This window comes from Desmodus rotundus, chromosome 7 (genome assembly GCF_022682495.2).
Source record: "Desmodus rotundus isolate HL8 chromosome 7, HLdesRot8A.1, whole genome shotgun sequence".
In the NCBI taxonomy this organism is placed as follows: Eukaryota; Metazoa; Chordata; class Mammalia; order Chiroptera; family Phyllostomidae; genus Desmodus; species Desmodus rotundus.
This window is the reverse complement of record NC_071393.1, coordinates 102,763,082-102,789,296: the sequence shown is the minus strand read 5'-3', so window position 1 is coordinate 102,789,296 and position 26,215 is coordinate 102,763,082. Positions and strand designations below refer to the sequence as shown.

Genomic DNA, 26,215 nt, shown 5'->3' with positions numbered 1-26,215 from the left:
TGTAAAAGTGACATAAAAATGAAGAATTCATTGTTATCGCATTTGCTGCCGCCATTTCTACTTTTGGGAAAATTAGATTAATTTGCCTCTAACAAGAATATATTCAAATGGTCCACTTAAAGCAACCATTGGTCCTGTTTTAAATCATTTTAAATGGGTATCTGGAATTAGAGGAAGGAGTTTGTTTGTTTGTTTGTGTTTTCGGTGGGGGCTATTACTAAGTATTCTTTACAACTCCTGAAGACAGTAATGGGAAAGATGTATCAGTTCTGTAAAATTACAAACTTTTCATACATAAGTACACTCAACTGAGACACATGTCTGAATCACACGTGTGGGACCTGCTGCATGACTCAGCCATAATCCCACAGGACTGAGTTTTCACTTCACTCATATGTGCACAGAGATGTTAACAAGGGGGGAAATGGGGGGGGAGAGGCCCATTTTCAATTAGTCCTTAATTTCTGATGAAAGCCAATTTAAACAACAATGAAATGCCCTACCAATGACAAGCCTAAAATACTAAAATCCCATCTCTCCCCTTTAATAATGAAGTTGGTTGGCACCACCCTTTCTAAAGAAAGGAGCTTGTTAATGGGGTGGGTGTGTGAAAGCCTTATTGTCAGGACTTCTCCTGGCCCTGGTTTTTCTGCTCTTCATCTGTGCTGGTGGAGTCTCATTGTTGGTTACCAGAATTATATTTTTAGAAAATTAACTTTAAAAAAGTTTTTACAACATGGGAGAACAGCAGTAACAAAAAAGGAAAGCTGAAATATAGGAGGTAGTAAGCATTTTTAACAAGGACCTATGGCACTTGATCTAAAGTAAATCTAAGATTTAGAAAATTAACTGAAATATGAATATACCCAAAGAAGAGGGAAGAAAAGGTAAACAAGGTAAAAGGAGGAAGACAGATGGGGGGAAAGGAGTCAGTTCAATAAGAAATGCACTTTAAAGGCACTGAACAAAACCCTATATGGTACTCTGCTTAGAAAACAAGCAATTGAATACAAAACACGGATATACTAATTTTCAGTACAGTTTCATACTCGGTCTAAGACAATAATCTTGAAACTACCAAATACAAAGAAAACCCAGAAGTTTTCAATCCCACTCTAACGTTGGCGGCCCCACAGTCTCTCTCCTCTCCTACTGGTCCACCTTCCCTGGCCTGTCTGATTCCTTTGCCTCCCTCTGCCCCTCCTCCTCCTCCTCCCCCTGCCAGCACCACACCAAGGAACACGACTGGGTGCGTAATGCCCTGTCATTTAGGGTGTCCAAGAAGCAAGGTGTGCAGTCAGGTAATGAAGGATTCTGTGGTTTATCCCGTGAGTCCACGTTCACCCAGCTGCCCCCACAATTGTGTCACCCACACTCTGAAACCCACCAGCTCTCTGTGGCTGGACCAGCTTGAGTCACCTGTAACCCCCACTTTTTCCCACCGCCTCCCCACAGGTTCATCAACTTTGTCAGCAGGAAGCAGGCAAAAGCCAGGCTGGGGAAAGGCACCTGAGAAAACAAATACGCCCACAACACAGTAGAAATAACTGTTTCAACGTGAACTAACTACTCCCATAACCATGCTAGTGAGTCTTCGAAGTAGCTGAATGAATGAACAATAGACATTACTAGACTGACAATATATTGACAACAATTTGCTCACTCTTATCTTTTAGTTACATCAAAAATCAACTACAGTCAGAAATAAATGCTATTATTAACTTGATGGATTAAATCTTTAAAATTTTAATTTTCCATCATTAGTCATACATCTCTAACAATAAGACCTTTTTCTTAAATGTGCCAAATAGATCATTTTACAAAGTTTCTTGAGTCACAGCTATAGAAATTTCAATTTGGCAAATACCCTATTAGATAATGCTCCTCTTAGGAAGCAGCAGTTCACAGTATTTTCCAGTACAGCTATTATTACAAAGAAATAGTAACTCATGAATAGTTTTTTAATCTTCGACAAAAGAACCACAGAACCACCTGCATTTTTACTTGATTAAAAAGTTGCAGGGGATTCCAAGGAGAGGAAATCCTCAAATCCTGGGAAATGCCGTTTCTAATTCCACAACAGGACTAAAGCTCCAAATGCAAGGTGCTCTGTGTCAAAACCTATGTAAAAACACACTCTCTGTTTTGAGACTCAGCACTTCTTACTAACTACACGTACGATTTTCAAAGACTGCTCCTGAAGTTAGTTTTACCTCCTCATGAAAAATGAGTGCTCTAAACAAAAACAGCCAGTCCTTGGAGGAAGCAATTTTCTGAGCGTTCTAATGCTCCGGTGAGCACAGAACAGACGCAGGCTGCCCCGGCAAGCTGGTGCACGGAGCGAGCAGGCGGGCGAGAGGCAGGACAGGACACGTGGCCTGGCTGCCCCCCAACAAAACCCTTGACAGCCAGGGCAGCCTTCTCCAGGGATGTCTGCAGCAAAGGAGCAGGGGAAAAGGTATTATACCGTTCCTCCTGGAACAGTATAGGAAAGAAGCGACAGTCAGTAGGAACCTGCCACCCAGAGCAGATGGATGGGCTCGCTGTCCCCACTTCAAATAGAAATGTCTGCAATCAAGTACCACTTCTGTGAGAGTGATCCTAGCATCACTCTTGCAGGTTTCTGAACTCTTTGGCAAAGATGAATCTACGTTTAACTCCCTAAATAAAGCACATAAGCAACTTAAAGTAAGAATGGTTTAAGATCTCAAAGCCAAACCACCAGCCTCGCTTTGATCACACAATCTTGTGTTTTGTTTTGTTTTTTAAGTGACTGATGAAAATGTTAAGAGACCACACATTAACATGAGTGGTCATTTTCCATACACTAACTGTGCTCCTTGGGACCCTAAAAAGGAGAAGCCTGTACAAAGCCACCCTGCCTGCACGTGTGCCTCATCGTCCACAGAAGAATCAACCCTGGACACCCAAATAAGCAACATTCTGGAGGTGACCAGGAACCAGGCTCCTCGCGGGAGGACCTGGAAAAAGTGCGCTGTCCTGGCCACAGAACAGGATCTAGAGGCCCACTAAACTCTGGATGGCTTAGGTTTTCATTCTTTTCCTCCACTTTAATCCAGACATGAAGCAATTACTTGTTAATGTGGCCGCAAAAGCCCTTTTTCTTCTCATTATCCACTCCAATGGCTGGAAAGAAATTCTCAAATTTCACTTGAGAAAATCATCTCACTAGGCATCTCCCAAGGAAAGCAAAGTTACTGTGGGGTTCTTATGCTAATGAGAAGCCATAAACCACTTTCTGAAAGAGGTTACAGACCCTACCTTGGGCCCCTCTCTATAAACTTGAAGACCTCGCCTTTAGTGCAATAAGCAGATGAAAACAAAGTTTCCACTGGGTGGATGAAATTCCCTGTGTTCTGCCAACACCCAACCAGACCCTCCCAGCTCTGTAGGACCAGACACCAACCCTAATAACAGTCACCTCTACCCAGAGGGCAGAAAAAGGGAAGCAGCTTTTCAGGAAAGCTGGAAAACAGACTAATTCTATGCTGGCAGGTTCTTCTCTACTACCTGAAAATCCTACAGGAAGTTGTTAAAGGCAACCTGCCAGTCTCCTGAAAAGGAATGATCTTTTAAGAGTGTTCACCTACTACAAGAAGAAGAGGAGGAGGAAGAAAAGAAAACAGAGGAATGAAGAAGGAGAAAAAGGAGAAGAAAGACACCCATTCAACTTTAAAGTGAGGCCACTGGCAGATGTCCCATATAAACTCCGTGCTTTATACATCAATTAAACTCACTTGGCATTCAATAAATTACATCAGAGGATGCCACAGTTACCAAGGTCAGTGGGCTGAAGGAGTCCATTGTTATTTTTATTCTTATTTAAACAAAGGCATCCCTTCAAACGAACAGCCCTGGAGAATGATATCTCACACATGTACGACAAGCTCTAGCTCTGCTTTCTGGTACCAATTCTCCGCAGCTGAAACCCTGATTTAACCTCATTTTCAACAGCTCAATGCATCAATAAAAACCACCAGTTAAAAGGTTAAAAATATAATCTGGCAGTTAACACTGATGCTTCTAAATCATATGCTCCACAGAAGCAAATGCGTTTATTCTGCTGCCACACCACCTAAATCCAGAGCCTCTGGGCACAACCACAAAAGCTGTGGAACGCGCACCCCAGCACACCGCCTGGGAGGCGCCGCAAAACCCAAACATGCACAATGCAAGTGAATGGATGGAACTTCACCAAGGGACAGTTGCCTTTAATACATCATTTTTATTTTAAAAATTTTATTTATGGAAATAAAATGTTTTAAAAAGATTTTCATAGGATATTTGTGGGTCCCAGGTTTCTAGCTTTCAAATTCAGTGTTCCTATTCAATGATCACTAATATTCACACGGATCAACACGGCGAGCCTAAGCCATCAGAGCAAGCCTCAGCAGCCTCCACATATTTATTGCATTTTATCAAAATCCTCCACAGATCATAAAATTTCTCATCACGAGGGAAAAAAATCTGTGATCATGTATGATGATGGATGTTAGCTAGACTTACTGTAGCGGTAGCTTCATACTGCATACAAATATCAAATCATGAGGTTGTACACCTGAAACTAACATAATGTTGTATGTCAATTATATCACAGGAAAGAAATCCTCTGAGGAGACTTCTACTTGATTATCAGCTGATCTAAAACTTCCATGGTCTGCAAGCATGCCATGCCTGAAACGTTCTGGGTAACTGAAAGCCTTACTATATAAACCTTGGCTCAATTTTCTCAATAAGCAGAAAATTCAGCAAATTGTTAGTCTTTTTTTTACCCAATTACTTCCGGTCAAGAAGAGACAAGAGTTCCATCTTTGGAATGTTTTCGATAAGAAAAAATAAAGGCTGTTTTTGATTTAATAATAGTCACCAGATGTAGCTAATACATTTATAACAGAAAGCCAAAAGTGTCAGCTCTTGGAGAAATCTCACTTTAGACAGATCTTCAGTAATAAATTGACTCATCAACCACCAACATTCTACCAAAATCTCTGGGCTACCATGCCTGAACATTATTTCTCATTTTGAGAAAATATCTGCAATTTCTGTTAATTTTTTTTAAATTGAGAGCAGGTGTCCATAATGCACCAAAAAGAAAAATCTACAAGGCAAAAATAATCAGCCCAACACTCACCATAAGACAGTCTCTTATCATGGTCTCATCAAAACTAAACGAACAAATTTACCAAACCACTTCACAAAGCTACGATTCACACACCAAATGGACTGTAGCTCACTCCCAAGATGTGTGCACACACTGAGGACAGGCCATTTTTTCCCTTCTACGTGATGCCAAGTCATGAGGCAGCCCACATGCTCACAGAGCCAGGTTTGTGTGGGTTTGATCCCTAGAATACAGCTTTTGGGTTGCAGAGACACCATGAAGGGCAAGGGCCTTAATTCAGAATAATTCATACACCCACACAGCTCTCCAATGTGTATGCCATTTTTTACTCTCACATTTTCCTTTCATTTGTTATAAATCCCGTGAATCACCTGAAATTTAGACATTTCATTCTCTCTCATGGTCCCTGTAAGAACTGGAGTGGGAATACAGAAAGGAGACAAATACTGATTGGTGAATTCTACAAACTGAAGGCAGGATGGGAAACTGGATTGGGGGTCAGGGGGTGGCAGAGTAAAAGAAGAGCAGGGAAGAAAACTACCTTATATTCCTCTCTCGTACACAGCTCTCTCCAGCAAAAGGAACCAGCAAGATCTCTGGTTCCTTGTGATAATGATTTTTAAAAAGAAATTAAAAAAAATAAACTCAAGGTGGCTTCCAGAGTATCCCAGCTGTCTTGCTTCAAATATATAACAAGCTATACTCAACAGGTCTGATGGAAGGGGAAAGTTAGCAAACGAGTATGTTTGTAAGGACGTGAAAAAAATACAGTAAAGTTGGCTAAACAGCAAACATCATAGATACATTATAAGCACAAGACTGTCTAAAAATCTAAGGACTTTGAAAGTGGAAGATGCAGAGTGAAAAAGCAATGACCCAACCAGCAAGCACACCAACACAAAAGCCCCCTGGGATAAGCATCAGGAAATAATAACAGAAAGAATATTTATCTGCGACTTCAGAGTGGAAAGATAAGACACCACAGCAACTAATTTTGAGTAAAAATAAAGATTTATCACTGTCAAAACATGTTTGGATTTGTTGATTTTTCTAGAAAGATTTTTAATACTACACACTAAGATCATTTAAAACTGAAATTACTGTCAGCTTCAGACCACATCCCTGTACTCATCCACTCTAACCTCTTCTCTTTCTTAAAGTTTAAGGGGAAAACTGGAAATTTACCACCATCCCCTTTCAGGGCTGAAGAGACAGCTGCCAGCGAGCACCCGTCATGTTTATACGCTGCAGAACCTTGCGACTTGAAAGATGCAAGCAGGGCAATGCTTTTAGGAAGCTAATTAAAGGACTATAAATAAACCAAATACCTGTTTAAAAGTTAATAATCCATTATTTAAAACCAGAGCAGGGAGCAAAGAAAGGAGTAAGAAGCCACCATATTAGAATGCTTATATTTCCAGGGTAGCATTTCTTAATCCACTCGATAAATATCCTTGACCACCTATCTGTCCATCCATCCAGTCCCTGAGTGCTTGGTCCTACACAAGGTGCTAGGACAGACAGCAAGTGAGTGAAACCTGGCACTGGCCTAACCGGATCCAGAAGAAGGGGACGTTTACAAGACACAGAGAGCCCATTAAAAACAATTGCTCCAGGCTGGAAGGAAAGGGAGGAGGAGTCGGGAGGGGCATCACGCTGGAAGTGACACCTGAGCTAAATCCTGGGCGAGCAGGACACAGCAGAGGGAACGGAGGTGCAAAAGCACAGCACATGAAGGAAAGAGGAAGAAAGTTCTATGAACACCTAATGGAGGTTGGGAGGTAGGCCCCAAGGGCAAAACCGTAAGTTATCTTGGGCTTGACTTGGGGAGACGTGTCTTTCAAAGTGTCCTTTCCTCTAAATTCCTAAGAAACTTATTTTCAGAAGCCATGTCCCTAGCACCCATGCTAGTCTTTCAGAGATCATTTAAAGGTCTCAGTGGGTATAATAAACCTGTATTTCTCCTCTCACAGATCCTGTCTGAATAGATAAGAACCTTAGGTATCACATGGCAATTCCCAATACTTTACCCAAACCCCCCAAAAGCAGAAATTGTGTTAGATAACCTATTAAAACGTATCTGTTCTGATCAAGAAAAAATATCTTTGGCTTATCTAGCATTAATCAAATTCTTAATATAAAGGTCAGTTTTTAGTCAACACTTTAAAAAGCAGGACATATACTATGTATAAAATGAAGTATATAAAATATTTTTGTACATGGACAATAACAAAGTGTATGTACAGAAAACTAAAAATAATATTAACATTGTGTGTGATTTTTCTTCCTTCTTCCAAAATTTCATTAACATTCTTTATGTATTATCATCTTTTTAGCATAGAACTTTTTTTAAAAGATTTTATTTATTTATTTTTTAGAGAGGGGAAGAGTAGGAAGGAAACAATGTGTGGCTACCTCTCAAGCACCCCCTACTGGGGACCAGGCCCACAACCCAGGCATGTGCCCTGACTGGGAATCGAACCAGCAACCCTTTGCTTTGCAGGCCAGTGCTCAGGCCACTGAGCCACACCAGCCAGGACTAGCATAAAGCTTTTTAAATTAATTCCATATTAGCTGAATATAAATGGTTTGCCTTCAAAATTTCCATTTACAAATTTGTCAGTGGAGGAAAGCTAAATGATTAGTGTTAATGATTAGTACTGACATCTAAAACTTATAAGAATCTATGACATATTATTTAAAAGTGGTTTAACCCTAGGAGAAATTGGGGTGAAATTACTACATCAGCAAAATCAAAGAATACGTGATTTATGGTAACTAACATGATGAGCCTTCAAGTGGATTAAAAAACAATTAGATCACAGAAAAACCCACTTTAGCTGAGTTTAAGGAGCCCTGCAGAGCCCTTCTCCTAAGGGAGTGCAGTGCTATTGTCCACATTTGATCTGAATGGAGGCAACAGGAAAACAGGGGCAGGCATCCTCTGACCCTTTCCGTGGGCCTAAAGGAGAGGAACATAAAGGGAAGTGTGAGCAGGCAAAGCCATCAAGCAGTGAGGAGGGGCCGGCTCCCCGCGGGGCTGTCCCCTACACCATTGTCCACCCATCCCAGGTGGCCCAGTGAGGAAATCGCCAGCATCTCTACTGTTACAAACACAACTTCAGAACCTAGTGCCAAACACTAAGTTCATTATTAAAAGTTATTACTGACAGTGGTGTAAGATTTATAGGCCTTGAGAAGTAGAATGTGTATACGTTTTAGAATCTGAGACCTGGACTCAAATTCCTAAACTTCAAAATACTTTACTAACAACAGCGTGCCGGTTCACTGGAGTCACTCAAATGTCCCAGCACCTCTGCTTCCCCATTTCTCCAATGGGAGGGATTCGCATCCTGCGGAGGCCTGCTGAAATGGAGCAACTAGCGCAGGGCAGGGGCTTGGGCCCCCTTGCAAGCCTCTCACACAATGCAAGAGGCCCAAGTTCTCACTGCCTCCTATGGTCAGTAAACTGCCAGGAGAAGGAAGGAGAGCCACGTTCTCCTCCAGGGCAGAATGTGGGATGTGGGCGGGCTCCCCTCGGAGCTAAAGAAGCCTGCAGGCTTACCACCATGGCTAAACTGCACTCAGCACCATCGCGGAGCAGTCTGATTTCTCCTACAACATGGAGTCTATATGCGCAATTACCCAGAACAGCATTTCCAACTAATAAACCCAAAACATGAGCTTTGACGGTCACGGGAGGGGCTGAGGATGGGAAGATGGGCACACAGATTATTACGGCTGATGAAGATTTGTGTCTTTTCTCTCCTACCTGGGAACAAGGTGAGTTGTTATTTTTTAATATTTAAAACAGCAGTGCAGGGGCAGAGAACCATTATAAGACAATAATTCAACTGAAGGGCATTCTAGGGTGTGTAAACCACTCAAGTCTCACCCTTGTGTAGTTTATTACATTATCAGAACCTCCTGATTGAATTACTCCCCTGTAGCGCTTCCAAGTCTCTGCTGCTTCTCCATATAACATCTAATATTGCTTATCAAGATGCTATATTTGTCCTTTGGGATTTTGCCATCTGATATCTTACGACGCCTGTTTATTACAAATGCTCCCCACCCCCACGTAATTCTGGGTCCAATGTGCCTCCACACATCTGCATCCAAAAAGGCTGAACTGCCTTCACAGGAAGGTTGAAACTTTACAGCATAAAGCTACGCCAGCTTCCAGAAGCGTCTAAGTTAACAGCTCCATCAAAGCCTTCAAGCTGGCATCTGGTTTAAGTTAACACTTAGAATAAACAAATACAAGGCACTTTTCCTGGCCTATGCTTTTCGGATTAGCTGAACTAGTTCCACTGCCAGAACAAGTTGTACTAAGCACTGTGGGTGAGGAGATGAAGAGGAACTAGGAAGGTTTTTTCTCTGAATCAATACTAACAGGAAGATCAAGAGACAGGAAGGGAAAAATCAACATACATTAGTATCCAGGCAAAGACAGACCTTTACTTGAGAAGACAGTGCTTGAAGCCCCTTTCCCAAGCTACCAGCAAAATACAAATGCTGGCCTAAGTGATCACCAGCAATAGCAAATGAGAAAAGGAAGATTTCGGGGTACATGCCACAGCGGACGAGGTTAGAGAGCTGCCCTGCAGGAAGCACACCTCCATGCCCGGCTTCAAAACCAGAGAAAGAAACTTTGAATTATTTTGGACTATAAAAGCAGGTCTTCCTTAAAGCATTAATTTAATTGTAATATAGTCAAGTAAATAAGAAGGCAGGTATGAGGAGAATTCAAATTTTTATTCCCTGGAGATCATCTATTTGATCTTCTTTTGAAAATACACTAGGAATATAAGTGGGCAAAGTACATATGTAAGCAATTTCTCCAAAAGAGTTCATATAAGTTGTAAATATTAAAAAAGAAATGATCTTACTGGTAACTTCATTGAAGGAGTGAAGGTTTGTCCCTGTGTTTAGTAAAGAAGACCCAGTAGGGAGAGGATTTGGTTTAAAAAATGAATAAGGTTCAAAACTACAGACACAGCAGAGGGAAGATTTATGAACAAGGGTGTTGGAGTCAGAAAGGCCTGGGTTCAAATCAGAGCTCTGTCACATAACAGTCCCACAACCCTGGACCAGTTTCTCAACAGCCATGCATGAGTGACGGGAGCCGCCTCCCCTGGTCGGAACACGAGGAAGCCAGGCGTGGGCAGCACTTTGCACAGGACCTGGCTAAGAGTAAGCCCTCAATACAGGATACTAAGACATCATCCCTCTGCCCCTCCCCAAAGAGAAAAAGAAGCAGGCCACTAAGTAGCAACAGCCTAGCCAGAATTTCCTCATTCTTGCAGGAAGAGAAAGAGAGAGAGACCGAGGGCGCAAGTGAGCACTCAGACCCTGATGCTCGCCCCCCTTTAAAGATGGTTTTACCAGGGACGTCCAACCCATGGGCTTGTGGGCCGCAAGCAGCCCAGGATGGCTATGAATGTGGCTCAACACAAAATCGTAAATTTACTTAAAATCCTTTTTTTTTTGCTCATCAGTTTTCATTAGTGCTTGTGTATTAAATGTGTGGCCTAAGACAACTCTTCTTCCAGTGTGGCCCAGAGATGCCAAAAGGATGGACACCTCTGTTTGTAGGCTTCTGAGCAGGGGCCTGCACTTCAATTCAAAGGGAGCGGAGAGCCCCAAAGACAGAGGCAGAGGTTAACATGGGAGTAACAGGCAAACAGGGAGAGCCAAAAGGACAGTGAGCAGAGCCCCTGCCCCTGCTCCAAACAGAATATGCTTCTGCTCTTCTTTCCTGGCAACAGGATCAATACACCACCAGAGGGGCTGTTCTATGAGCAACACCATCCCCGCTGTCCCCACACTTCTGCTGCTGGGCACAGCTGAGCCAGAACAGTATTTCAGCCAAGACCCTGGACTGCAGTAACGGCCTGGAAGAGGAGCACCCAGTTATTCCTCCCCAAGGGTGATTCACGGATGGTTTGCACACAGCCTCCTGGGAGGCCGGGGAAGGAGGGCCATGGGGCTGCAGATCCTCTGTGGGTGGGCTATGCACATGGGACACCATCGCTTGGGCATTCAGGGAAAGCAAGGCTCCAGAGGGCGGCTGGCTAAGAGCATAAAGGTTCTTTGATCCTTGACTGCTCTGCGGGGTGGGGTTTGACCCCAAAACATTCACAGGTTCCAGCAAAAGCTTCCAACCACTGAGCGAGAGAACGATGGCTTTACCCCACCACCACCACCTCTCAGGGGAAGGCTAGGGCCAGCATGAGCTACTGTCCCAGCACAGCAAGGGAGACAAAGGTAGGAGGAAATGAATGACAAAAGAGAAAACACAGACCCCTTTGGAGATTTCAAATAAGTTCTATCCTGAGAATTAATTAACTCACTTTCTCACAGAGCTGAAACTGTGCCTGCTACTCCCCTGTGGAATAACCAATAGAAGCGAGCTGTTCATCCTATCACTTCACCTCCCAACTGCAATGTTGAAACATTCTTCTGCCCATTCTCTGCCCTGGACCTGCAAGATGCTGGTCTAGTGACCTCCTGTATTCAAATCTGTTAGTTGTATTATTTCATGTCAGGTGGCCTTTAAAGGCCTGAAAACCTGTGTCACGAGTTAGCTGTCCTGGGTTAGAGCTGCCTGTGTTAAAATCCACCAGAAGCAGGGTTCTCAGCTAAGCTAGGCCATTCTTCAACTGCCGTGCTCTCAATGAATTTCATGACGTAATACTGATTATGGAGATTAACAAATGCAGACTCATAGATGGCTTACATGGGATAAAGTCACTCCGCAAATGCTTTTGTTAGCTAAAATTTTCAGACCATATAGTACTTAATATTTGGAATAATTCATCTAAAAGGCTAAAATTGTGCTTACTAAAATAACCAGTAACCTGAAGGAAACGAAAAACCACTCAACAAAAACTCAGTGAATTATTTTGTATTAGTCTGTCTGCTCTGACAACTGAACCACATGCAACTATAATGCTGCGGTGGCTGAGTGGTCTGTTGCTGTGTAACAAACCACCCCAACATAGCAGCGGAAACAACTGGCACTCACAGTTCTTTAATTTGTCAGAGCTTTGGAGACACAGCTCACCTCTGCTCCAGTGGACTGGAGCAGCTCAATGGACTCAAGGATCCAAGATGACTTCAGTCACAGGTCTGCTGCCTCAGCTAGACTGGCCAGGGGTTGGCCAGGTCGTCTCTGCTTTTTCATCTCTCACCTACCACCACCACTCTCTCCAGCAGGATAGTCAGACTTCTTCTTATGGCAACTGCCTTCTAAGAGGGTGTTCTGGCCTGAATTTATATACTGAAGTCCTAATCCCCAGTACACCTCAGAATGTGACTGTATTTGGAAAGAGGGTCTTTAAAGAGATAATTAAAGTTAACTTAGGTCCTATGGGTGGGCCCTAATCCAATATGACTAGTGTCCCAATAAGAAAAAGAAGGGCCACCAGTGATGGGCACACACAGAGGAAAAAATATGTGAGAATATCCATCTACAAGCCAAGCAGAGAGGCCTGGCCTCTCTGAGAAACAAAACCTGCTAACACCTTGATCTTGGACATGTAGTCTCAAAAACTGTAAGAAAATTAATTTCTATTCTTTAAGCCTGCTGGTCTGTGGTGTTTTGTTATAGCAGTCGTAGTAAACTAATACAGAGAACAAAAACAGAAGCTACAACACCCCTTAAGGCAACATCCGAAAGTCACAAAGCTTCGCTTCCTTTACACAGCCTGGTCCAAGCAAACCACAAAACTAGCCCAGATTCAAGAGGAGAGGACTCGCCTCCTTATGGGAGGTGCAGCACGCTCATATGAGGACCTGCTGCTGACCGTATTTGAAGATAACAGGTGGAGAACATGGGATCGAGCCAAAACCCTGAGTTCTCTCATCTGATCTCCAACTGGCTGCAAAACCAACTGGGAAAGTTGGGTGAACGTCCACCCCAAGAACATGACCATTGGGTACAATCCTGTCGTTAGACAGTTTAAAGGGTTAAACTATTGAAAGCTTATTAAGCGAAAATAGTTCAAGTATGTGAAAAACTCTGTTGAGAAGCATAAACTACTGACAAATACACTGAGGGAAAACACAGATTCTTTCCTCAACCCAAACTATAATGAATCTCCTGTACTACAGGCAAGCATCCAGTCTGCCTAGTTGTATGAGATCTGGCGTGAGGCACGCTGCTTTGTGTCTAGGACCCTTGTGCAGAAAGGGCCTTTCCTCAAGGTAACCAATCAGTCAAGCGCTCCAGAAAACTCTTATCGCTCACCCATCACTAGTTCCCTGTTCTACGACTGTAGCAGGGAGCACAAGAAGGCCAGGCATGGACGCGAAATGAGAGGAGCTTCTGAGGCTCCTCGGAGGCGCTTGGTAGTAAGAAAGAACTGTTTTACACCAAAAGCCTAGAATCCAAACACGCAACCGCCTGCTTTGGTTGGATTCTATTAAACCAGCATAAATTAGAATGGATGTACAAAGCTTCAAATAATGATTCTTATCCTGAAAACAGATTCTGCACAAGCAGGAAACAGAGCTAAGTGTTTGAGAGTGAGAAGCTTTATGTGGATGGCTGGAAATAAAACCTCAATAGAGAATGACTTGCAATAGTCTTAAAACCTGCTACTGAAAATACCCCTGATGCATATTTATTAGGTTTGTCATCCAAGAGGCTTGTATGCCACAGTATTTCCAGCCACCATTAGCAGGCACTAATGACCACAGCCTTTCAACGCCACGCCACCGTGGTGCGCTGCAGTGCAGCCCAGAGCAGCTGGCGGAACCGGAACAGATGGCCTGCTTCCCTTCCAGGCAGAACTTTCTGCAGGTGACAAAATGACTGTTAGGTGACTGACAAAAAGAAAAACAAACAAAGGTTGAAACTGGAGTATCTGATGTCAGTAAAGTAGGTGGTTAGTACTACAGGGAGCCTTTAACTTGGGCCCTTAAAGGCTGGGAGGATTGTTTACAAAGCCGCAGCTGTGCTACAGAATCTGCGTTCCTTTCAAATGGTGAAACATTCTCTGAGCCCCAGAGACACCTCAGTGCTGAGCCGGGTGCGCTGGAGCGTGCCACAGAATCCAGTCCTTCAAGACACTCGGTGAGTTCCCCCATGCACCTGAAAAGGTGCACCCCGAACTTCACCGGTGGGTGGAAGTCAGAGCCCCTGCCCTCAAAGGAAAGTCCAGAGCATGCCAATGCACTCCACTGGGACGCGATCACCACGCTGGGCACGTGGCGGGCAGCGCAGTGGACTGCACCGTTTGTGCCTAGGGATGCTGAAGAATTGTCCTTACGTTTGTTCACACTTCTACTTTCCCTTTGGTAAATTGTATACATACTTTCCCACCTTAACTAACAGGAAACTAGGAATCCTTTGGCTGTAGGAGCAGACCCCACGCAGGGTGGCTTAAACAGGAGTAAATAAAAACTGAAAAAGTTGGGCCCTTTCAGAGGACACAGGACTATTCTCTCAGAAAAGCTTTTCCTGGTTATTCTGTCTACAAGAATCCCTCCACTAGTCCCCACTCCTGCCCACCCAATCACCTACACCCCCCTCGTCCTGCCTCATTTTCCTCATAGCACTCTCTGAGATTAAACGTTTTATCTACCTGTCCGCCGGCCCAACTGCCACCGCCCCGCAGGCAGGGTCGTAGTCCATCTCATCTGCGGCTATGCGGGCCGAGGGCCTAGGGCAGTGCCTGTCCTAAGTCAGTATCTTTGAGTCACTGAACGAACGAATGGCCAGTCTCACAGAACTCTGAGCCGGGGATGCAATGAGGTCTCACGAGGGACTAGAACCAGAACTGGAACCACCACAGCTGCCTGCTCACTCACACTCTGTTCCCTCTTTGCCTGCCTCTGGGGCCCAGCCTCAGCGTCTCCCTCCACTTCCTGCTGCATCCCTCTTGGCTTTCCCCACTCCCATTTCAGTGCTGAAAACCAGCTACAGTCCCCCACGCCCTCAGGATAAAATCCAAAATCCTTCTGATAACATTCCAAGCCATCCGTGACCTGTCCTCCCATTCTTATCTCTCTCATTATTTACTCAACCACTCTTTTCTCTGGTCCTCTGAGGGGCAATCAGACCATGCACCCCTGGGTCTTCGAATACAGTGTCTCCTCTTCCTAGAGCAACCCTTCCCTCCCACCCCCACTGGCCATCCTCTTCTCTTCCTGGCACAGGGTGAGGTGACCTGCTAATGTGTCCCCCATGGCAGCTGATGCTCTAAATTGCTTTCTATCTCTCTGACTGGACTGTAGGCCCCGCAGAAAAGGAGCAGCCCTGCTTTGCTCACCACTGCATCGGAGCAGAGCGTGTAGATGCTCAAATATTTGTGAACTAAATAAGTGAACTCTGTATCAGTAATGACTGTTCACTAAGGGGCTGTGACAAGAATGAGATAGCAATTCACGAGGGCAGGGACGGGTCTGCCTTGTCTAGCTATATTCCCCGTGTGTGGAAGAGGAGACACCCAATAAATATTTGTTGAATGGATAAATTCCTGGCTAGCCCAATGCAACTCCACACCTTTTTCTCCGACTTGAGAAAACATATCAGGATACCAGTGAGTAAAAAATGACAGTATTAAAGGGACATCTTTGAATCATTTGAAAGATCCACACTTTGTTACTTGTCATAAATGACTGGCCACATACCTCAAAATTGATCATATAAGGTAGGTGAGATAGTGGCTGAAAATATCTTATTTAGACAAAACTAAGAAACATGAAGCACCTCCTTGCTTTATTTTATTTTCCAAAAGAGGAAGGTGACAGTAAGTCTAGTAAGAACCAGTAACAAATCATTCTTACCCTCACTTTTCTTTTTATGAAACAGATTCTGCACATGGCAGGAAAACCCTTTACTTAAATGGAAAGGAGTTAAAAACACCTTTTTCTCCCACACCAGTGAAGTCCACAAAGTCACTGTGGTCCCCACTCAAAAGCCAGCCTGCAGCCCCACACACTCACTTCAGGGAGGCCACTGCTGATCCCCCGCACAGCGGACGCAAGACCACGGCCCCAGTGCGGGGACCAGCAACTAGTGTGTTTTAAGGGTTTGGGGGTCTTCTGTGTAACCTGCTTTATCTTTTGCACAACACACACTTGGTAAAGTTGCTGGGATCTGAATCAACCTGGTTTTATTTTTGTTCACATAAAACATCCCCAAATGTTGATCACATGAGAAAACACAACCAAAAATGAATAGTCCTAATGAAGGTTTTGGTCTTGGTGTGTTAGAGAAACAAACAAATCTGAGCAAGCCAGACGAGAAACCATACAGACAGCCACAGACCCCAAACAAGGCTAAAGTTAGTAAAGGAATATATAGCAGCCCAAAGCCAGTAACATCATGACCCTTAATAGCCTGCAGAAGCAGCCACTCCATCCACGCCGGCAGATCTGAGCTCTCCAACTCACCCCCCACACCAAGTGACGCTGAATGACAGCAAAGATTGTGTTTTATTTTTTAAAAAAAGAAAGAAATTCAAAGGCCTTTTGGTCTATAAACAATACTAGTGTTTGATGTCTTTGGGCCCAAGTTAAAGAGCAGGATGAGAAAAGGGAGTGTTAGGGTATATTTTAAGGTTTCTTATTACTACCAAGGGGAGGAGGAGTCAAGGCAAAGTGCCAAGGTTGAAACAAAAAGAGCATCTAGAAATAAGGAGCTGCTTGTTTAAAAAATAAAGACTGTGAACTCTTTAAGCAACAGTCCTCTCTGTCTTATTTGATAGAACGCTACATCCCCAAGGGGAAAAAAGTAGGTACTCTCTGGTCAGTCTCCACTAAAATACTTCCTTTTCAGTCCTATTTATAAGCTTTCATTTTCAAGGTTTTTAACGCATTGTTGTCCCAAGGATCCCATTAGCGATCTGTTGAAGCCTGCTGAGCCCTTCTAAGGACAATGTTTTTAAGTGCATAAAGTAAAATACAAAGGATTACAAGTGAAGGCAATTATACTTAGTTATCAAGATAGTCTTACATTGGGATATAATAGCATGTGTAGCCTGCATTAATGCAGTAAACAAATCTAGCAGCAAGTCTGTTTGTTGCCTATTCTCTTAGTTGAGCGAAATGCTAAATCTCAATTTGAGTTATAGTGAAAACAGAGATGCAATTTTTCCCCCAAGTTCAAGGACTCCCTGGATTGCATCTGTGGACCCTAGGTTAAAAACCTTTGGTTGAAAGAGCCAATAAAAATACATTTGTGAAACATCAAATGAAAAGTAAAGCCTTGCAAAATATACTATCCATTCAATTGTGAGGTTAGAGAAACTGAGTATAAGCAATATTTTCCCAAAAACTGTGATGGGCCATTACATTAGTCAGCAAGAGAGCTGCATGCCTCAAATTGAATCCAGAAAGACATTCAGCTCCCCCCATGGACAGTGAAAAAAAACCCACAAAAAACAAAAACCAACCCTGATGCTTTGAGGAACCGTCAGCACTGAAGTGGGAAAGCAGTTACCTGGCAGTGCCGTGATCCAGCTCAGCTACGGGCTAAAAAAAGTTTCCTCCCTTCCTGGAGCCTCGGTTTCCTCATCAGTAAAATAAAAGGGCTGAACACGTACCAGGACTTCTTAGGCTTCTTCCAGTTCTAAAGTTCTATCAGATTCTCTCTTCTTTATACTACCTATTTCAACCTACTTAGCTTAATTTCAAAACATCACTGCCTTTCTTAAACTTGGGACAGAAAGTTTTACCAAATTTAAATGCCCTCATGGACAACCGAACACCAATGAGCCAAATATATGTATGCTTCTGCTACTATAATTTTTTTAAATAGCCTGTTTTGCCCATATCTACTTCATAAAAAGCAGTCACAGCGCTGGCCTTTTCTTCTCTTTAAACGAAGTTCCCATTCGAATTCTAGCACCATCAGCTGAACAACATACAAAATCAACAAAAGCCAGGTTATCTAGAATACATTAATTATACATTTTCCACTTTTCAGCCAATTAACAGTATTACAGGGTACAGACCAGGAAGGCCTTGATGACTACCTTATCCGATCATTTTCATTAGCGCGAAAGAAACAGAGACAGAGTGAGGGACTGAGCAAAAATCACAAAGCCAGCCTGCCAGAAAGCAGGAATAAAATCCAGGTCTCCTGACTGTACCTTCCTGTTCTCCCCGCTACACTGAACTGCCTCACAAATCCTGACATACTTGCCCGACTTTAACAGTGTAGCCAGGTTTAAAACATGGTGAAAAAGACCTAAGAGACCAATCATTTTCTCTACCTTCAATGACGTCACGGGCACAGCAAAGAATTGCGGCTGTGATACATTCACTGGTTGGAGTCATGAAATAATTAGATTCCACTTACCCACCAAGAAAGTGATGACCCTGCTAAAATCCTAAATACCTGGAAATTCCATTGATATTGTGTAACACATGAAAAGATGCAGAAGTATTTCTAGATGGACACAGACACATACATATATAGCTCCTCACATACACATATGTGTACAGACACACACAGACATACACACATACAGTTCCTGTCTGTTCTCCAGGATCTCCGTGACAGTTTACTATAAAATGTAAAAGAGAACCAAAACAGAGAGTCACACGACAGTTTCGAAAAAGGAAGAAGGCCTTGTATTTTATAAAAAGCTTCTATCAATATTGAGCAATTTTATTTTTTAAATTTTTTATTATATTTTTCCATTATCATTTAGTCTCCTTATAACCCCACCCCTAGCAATCACCACACTGTTGTCCACATCCATGAGTCCTTTTTCCTTTCTGCTCTATATTGAGCATTTTTCAATCTTAAGATTAACTTTATCAATAAGAAAATCTACTACACATTCTGTTTACCAATATTTATGTCCTAGATGATCGGGCATGCAAGGTCGACATTATTTTTTATTTGATTGTTATTGTTTTAAAAGGGAGGACACTGTCTCAAGTCCCAAGGGTGGGGTATGAATTAAGGGTCTTTTTAAAGTCTACCTACCTTTTCACTGTTCCCCTGGCATTCTTTGATGTATTCAATATTGCTAAAGAGTCAAAAACCTACTCTCGAAAAAGAAAAGAAAAAGACCACAATTCTTCTCAAGTATTCAAAAACCAAACTAGCATCTTCTTAGCAGTCTGGTCTCAACTCACCTTTCACTTCCTCAGAGACTTGCCCTGACCTCCTAAAGAAAACACCTGCCTAGAGCAGACATTCCGTGACTTAACCCACTTCTGCTAAACACTTGGCAACACCTGAAACTGTCATTTATTATTCATTTGTTTACATGTTTCTTTCTGTTCATGCCTGCCACACCACAGCGCGGGCTCCTGGGTGTGACATGCCACTGTAATGAAAGCTCCTTGTCCCCTGCTGATCCTCAATGCCTACACAGTGCCGGCCCATAGCAGGCGCACACAGAGCTGCCACGTGTCAGGTAAGCCACACTCAGGGTCCCCTGAAAGAGCCCGAGGGGACACGCAGCTGGCTGTGCATCCACAGAGCAGACTTTAGAGTGAGCCTATGGCGCCGGGGCAACCCAGGTCTAAATCCTTTCTAGGGGGTTGAAATGCCCTACACTTTCAGCTCTAACACAAAGCCTCTCCAGGCCCACTCACACATTGCTTTTCTGACGCATCCCAAAAATGATTTCCTCAAAAGGAAATAATGAAATAAAGTTCTGGCCCAACTTAATCTTTCCTGCCAGGTTCACCATGTTAAACACACGCTGAAGCCAGCCACACAAACAAAACCAAACTCCACAAAATTAGGTTGGGCTGAGGTTACGTAAGAGAAGCTCAACTCTGCCTTTTTTCCTGTCGTCCCTCCCTCCTTCCCTCTAACATCCGTCTTTTAAGTGCAATTAGGTGCAGGCGAGAAAAACGCTTGTTTGCACATAGTTTCAAAAGAGGCAATGAGATTCCCAACAACTTAACCCTGTAGCGACAAAGTAAGGAGGACTAGACAACTTTGAGCTGCCCTGCGTCTGGAAGCTTCTTTTTAAAAACCTTCTCTTTACAATTATTTTTAAGTCGACACGCACTTCGAGGTACTCCGTTATCAAAACACTTTCTTCAGGGCTCTGCGCTCTCCCATCCCTGTGATGTCCCACCTGTATGCTGAGCCCACGTATCGGCACCCAGGCTGTCCTGAGTGCAGGTCTTTCAACCGAGAAGAGCAAAAGCGCGGGCTCCCGGGAGTGACACGTCCTAAGGAAAAAATAATCCTTTCTCCTCCCGTGCTAAACGCAAGCTGCTCCCTCTCCTGGGTTCCCCGCGCTCCCGTCCCCACTCCGCTCCCCTTCACTGTCCACTTTACCCGGCTTTCACGCGGCCGAGCCTCCCTCCCGGCTTAGTAAGGGTAAACAATAGACATGTCACAAGGAAACTCGGGAAGTAGATGAAGTCTCTCACTGCTGCCGGTTAACGATCGTGGATAATTACTAGCTTCGAAATGTGGTGTTCACAAGCGGAGGGGGCGCCGAGGCAGGCGAGGCTGGTGAGCCCCCGCCGCCGGGAGGACATCTGCGAGGCCACGGCCCCGGGGGAGCGGCCGAGGGGGTGCGGCTGGGCGCCGCCGCGTCCTCACCCCTCCTGGACGCCCGCGGCGCCGAGAGCCGAGGGCCTGCGGGCCCGCCCGGGTCAGAGACAGTTCACTGCCCGCGGGCTGCGGCTGCCCGCCACAGGCCCCGCAACAATATGCTAAGGGCTGCCCGCGGACGCCCAGCGCGCAGATCCCTTGGCCCGCCTCGCTCAGAGTTCGGGGCCCCGGGCCCACAGCGAGCGGGGACCAGGGTCCCCCCTACCCCGGGCGCAGGGCCTCGGGAGCCTCTCAGCTCCGCCAATCGGGGGGGTCTCCTGCGACATAGCGAAGTGCCTGCGACGGTGGCGCCCCAGCCCCGGCCCCCACCCCCGACCCTGCGCGGCCCCGCGCTCTCGGGGAAGTCGAGCCCCTGCCCCCGCGGTACCACCACGGACTTCGTCCCCGAGCACCGAGCCCTGCGGGGCGTGGGGTCACCCCAGTCCCCGCCGCCGCCGCCTCCCGGGGGCCGGGCCCGCTCCTCCACTTCCTCCGCCGCCGTCCTCAGCGCGGTTAGCGCATCCTGGCTCCCGCCTCGGCGCCCGCCGTCCCAGCCCTCCCAGCCCTCCCAGCCGCTCCAGCGCCCCGGCGGTCCCCAAAGAGCGCCCGAGCCACCCCGCTGGCACCGCTTCGGGACGCGGGCGCGCGGCAGCTACCCAGTCCGCAGCGCTGGCCGCCCGCCCCGAAGCTCCCCGAAGTCGGGGATGCCGGGACTCACCCCAGTACCACCAGCTCCCCGTATTTCACCGGCTCCTTATTGGGGGCGCAGTGCTCCTCCTGGTCGGGGGAAAACATGGAGCCCCGCTCGGCCGCCGCCGCCGCCGCCTCCGCCGCGATCCCCGCTGAGTCCGCGCCGCCGCTACAATCCCATCCCGAGAAAGGGGTGAGCGCGCCGGGGAAGGGCACGGCGGCGAAGGGGGCGCGGGGCGGCCAGTCCCGAGGCTGCTCCGTCGTGGCTGCGCAGTTGCCCCGCCGGGCTTCCCGGAGCTCCGCGCGCCGCGGCCGCCCCGAGCCAGACCAGACAACAAATGGGACCGGTCAGCAGGGGACCTGCCCGCGCGCAGCGCCGCAGCCGCCGCCGGAGCCCCGCGGGAGGGAGGAAAGGAACTGGATGGGGCGGGAGGGGCGGAGGCAGCTCGGGGAGGGGCGGGGGCAGGCCGGTGGAGCCGCCCAGCCGCGCGCGGGCAGGTGGGAGCCGCCCCGCCCCCAGCAAAGAGCCCGACGCACCGGACTCGCGCGACGCTCCCCCCACTGTGCGTGGGGCCTCTCGCGCCCACTCCCCGCCTTCCCCCGCCGGGCCCAGCGGTGGCTCGGCCCCCATGTTATGTAAACATAGAGTAAAGGGAAGGGAAGTTCTTAAAGGAGCAGCTCTATTTTTTCCCCCCCTCGCTTCCTTTCCTAAACTTAGAGCGCTGGGTGCTCAGCCCACGTGCCGAGTTTTCCGGCTGCAGAGGGCTGCGCAGAATCCCAAAAGTGCAACGGTCCAGGTTCCTTAGGTAGCCTCGTTTCCCAGGTTTAAATGTTAATAAAGAACCTTCTCTCGGGGGGTATTAAGGCGTTTGTTTTCCCGGTATCACGGTGGTGCGGCGCACACCTGGAGGTGTCGCACACAGTCACCTGCGTGCCTCCTCTCCCAAAACCACGTCCGCCAAAGCTTGAAGACGTCTAGAAATTGGTGCCGGATTAGAGGGAGTTTGGAGGGCACTGGGCGCACTCCGCCGCTGTACAGGATGGAGCTACCCGATTCGTGGTCAGCAGATTTCCACACAGCAGGGGTGTTTTTGTTTTTGTTTTTGTTTTTTATTTTTAATCCACTCTAATCCGCTCTATCCACTTTCTCCCATACTTTTACTAAATTCCTTAAGGAATTTAAGAGGAAATTATCTGGGTGAACTTTTTAGTGAATATAAATGTTCCTTTATTACCATAATTTAGTCAATGCACTAGGATTTTATACTTTTCTAAATAGTTACTGCTACTGCTTTAAAATATTTTAGAGTCTAATAGGTTTACTGACTGCTGTTTTCATCATACAGGATTTTATTGTTACCATTTATTAAGCATTCACAACATGCTAGAAACTCTACATATTACTGCCAGTCACTGCCTCTCAAGACTATTAAATATTTAAAGAAATAAATACTGCAAAAGCTACCCTGTGTACAAACAGTGACCGGTTGGCTATGACCCTAAGAAAGGGCTGGGGAGAAAATAATTGCGTCTGTAACCTTCCACACCCCATTCGGCACCCTTTGTCCAACCTTCTCTGCCAGATATGACTGTAGTGACATGATGCGTCAGGAAAATTGAGGCTTCAGAAATAAATTATTCCAAAGTAACTGAAACTACACCAATGGTAACCCCAACACAAAACAATTTTAAACAGTTAACTTATTTCAGCTAAGGATAGAAATTCTATCCTTCAACTGAATACAGCTATTCTGCAAACTTTACCTGCTCCCTATATTTGTATACATATTCTGCTATAGTTTTAAAGAACAATCCGTCATTAAAGGGTTGAATTCTTTCCCATGACCAGTGTCCTGGTGTGAATTTCTGTCTGAATTTCTACTCGATTAATGCTGTCTTCATCTGTCTATGCCTTTGCTTACTGTATAGATGTGGGGCTATCAAACATCTGTCAGAGTCATGTCACAATTATGCAGTTCCCATTATTTTAGTACCTGACTCTGTCGTTCTAACTTCTCTAGGCTGGGTCTATTGCTGCTGCTGCTCTCTAGGCTACAATTACTTCCTCCCTCCTTCTCTCTTGGCATGCTGTGCTTTTGTGCATTGCATTACACTGTTCTGGCTCCATTGCTTCCTCACTGCGCTCTGCATCTGCTCTTAGGATGGAAACAAATGTTTATTAACCTCCTACTAAGTTCCAAACACTAGGCTGTGAGTTTCCCTTAAGATATCCCTTTTAAGGCCCTCTGTTCTATATGCCCACAGCACCCCTGACTTCTGTAGGGGGGCATCTCTACTTTCCCACCATGCCTTTGAGCATGTTTGTAGTGCTTAATCAGGACTGTCTTCATCAGAATTACTTACAGAAAGTGTTGCTTTGGATGACTTTTGTATCAGTGGAGGCCTGTTATCCTAGGCAGCTCAGGGCCGACACACTAGTGTTTGAAAACCTCAGGAATGTGTGCAGGGGCCAGGAATGGAAATGTATGTGGGCAAATGAGCTGAGTGAGGACTGTGGCAAATTGATGAGCCTATGACACCTAAAAGGGCATCTGTCACTCATCTCCAGCTGATTATTGTCATTTGACAAAATCAGCTCACTTGTTGCTAAATTTAATCCTTTTGAAGCCCCAAATCCTGATTTTTGTGCCAAATCTCTCAATGTTTAATTGTTGTCAACTCATTCAAGATTGTGTTGTTGTTTTATTTTTAAAAACAGCATGGTCCACCAAAATCATGTCTATTTTCTAGATTGAGCCCAAGATCCCCAAATTTGCTTTCTCTGATTTCATGGAAATATATGTAAGTGAAGGTAGTAGAACACAAACTAAAAAAAAAAAAACAGAACCCGAGGCGTGGACACATGGAACTGCTGACAGTGACCAGAGGGGCAGGGAGAGGAGGATAATGGTGGAAAGAAGGGGAAGGGACTAGACAAAGAACATAAATGAACGACCCACAGACATGGACAACAGTGTGGGAATTGACTGTGGGAGTAGGGGGTGGGATGGGCAGAGGAGGGCAAAGGGGGAAAAACAGGAATGACTGTAACAGAGTAACAAAAAATGATTTAAAGAAATAGAACACATCTCATGTGAGATTAAATGGCAAGGCAGGGCGGGGAGCTGAGCAGTGTGGTTCATAAACATGATTTTCTCAAAGAGTCAGTGTTTGAGTCCTTATGGAAGCTAGCTTGTACCTTTCCCTGCCCATCCCTTATTAGAGTTTTCTGCTCACAACTTAAGCCAATTAGAATACTACCCCATCATCCCCAGCTAATATTTGGAATCTGATTGTAGCATGAATTTATCTCTTCTTGAATGCAATTGTTTTAGTTAGTAGCTCCAGGCTGGTGGGACAATCTGGCTATGCCATCTGCCAACCCACCAAAAGCCAGGGTGGGTTTGGCCGACCTGGCTGCCAAGACAGACCCTCCTCTCCTCTCCCTGCTTGCCTTTCCATTTCTGTCTCCCCTAAACCGTCTCCTGAAGGGGATGACCCACCCACAGTAGCCCAGAGGGAGTTGATGCTGTTACTTGGATGATGAGAGGCCATATGTTTACCACACAATAAATAATGTAAAGTTTTCTCTTGATTTCTCTCCCTGTTAAATTAGAATTAACAGATTTTGTGAAAAAGTTTGTGTTTACTTAAACACACCTTAAATAAAATCAATCAAATAACCTTCCAGTATTTCAAGGATAAAAGAGTCTAATTTTTGGTCACTTTGCTTTCTGCCTTACATGTTCATGTTTGCAAAGACTAAAGAGTAATTTAGTCTTGCAATATGTTTAAAAATATATGTTTAGACAAACTGATCACCTTTTTTCATGAAACCTAGATCATATTTCATTTTTAATTATACCCGTTTTTCCTGACTGGGAAAGGAATAGGCAGTCGTTGTCAGAAGTTTGGAAAACATGAAAAAAAAAGGATTTGTAAAAATCTTATTTTAAATATCCACAGTCTCACTACCCAGAAGCAACCCCATATAACATTTTTGTGTATTTTCTTCTTTTTTATTTTTAATTTTTTTACATAGTAGTGAAAATACTATCTATAACCACACTTTACAGTTTGTTATCCTGCCTTTTTTCACTTAACCCTATATTGTGAGAGGTTTTCTCTTGTCACTAAAACTTCCCAAGCATTTTTGTTGTTTTATCATATGTATCAACATTTATTAGCCATTCCCTGCTTATGGAATGTTTGGGAAATTTCTATTTTTTGCTTTTGTAAATAAGCATATTTACACTTGTTGTTACCACATGAGAACAGACTCCTACAAACAACACGATTGCATCAAAGGGTACGAACGTGTTTAAGACCCTTTGATGCATATTTCCAAAGCCGTTTTTAAAGTGGTTGTGCCTGCCAGTTTATACTGTAAGGAGCAGTAAATGGGAAAGCCTGCCTCAGGGAACTCTCACTAGCATTTTTAAATCTTTACTAATTTGACAGGTGGTAATTTTTTGTTTGCATTTCTTTGATTGTTATTGTAAGGTTCACTCAGTTGTTTTTTTTATTGTAGCAAGAAAACACCTAACATGAGACAGACCCTCAACGAAGTTTTAGGAGTACAGCACAGTACTGTTAACTCTGAGCACCCTGCTGTCCAGCAGGTCTCGAGCCCTTTTTCGTCTTGCATGGCTGAAACTTCATACCCACCGAACTGTAACTCCCCATTTCTCCCTTTCCCAGCCCCTAGCAGCCACCATTGTAAAGTCTACTGGCACGAGTTTGACTGCTTTCCACACCTCGTGTAGGTGGAATCGTGCAGTATCTGTCCTTCTGCCTTCCGTAGCAAGCTGTCCTCAGGGTTCTTCCAGACTGTAGCACATGACAGAATTTTG

The 26,215-nt window shown here is 45.0% G+C and overlaps 1 protein-coding gene across 1 annotated transcript in view; it reads right to left on the bottom strand.

The window, feature by feature from the left end:
* The window catches only part of PELI2 (pellino E3 ubiquitin protein ligase family member 2), a 168,431-nt gene extending 146,654 nt beyond the window's left edge, over window positions 1-21,777 (bottom strand). Inside the window, exon 1 of the mRNA XM_053928658.1 lies at window positions 21,391-21,777. Coding sequence (XP_053784633.1) covers window positions 21,391-21,467 — 77 coding nt within the window. The 5' untranslated portion in view covers window positions 21,468-21,777. The remainder of the gene's footprint in view (window positions 1-21,390) is intronic.
* Window positions 21,778-26,215: the final 4,438 nt, after the last annotated feature.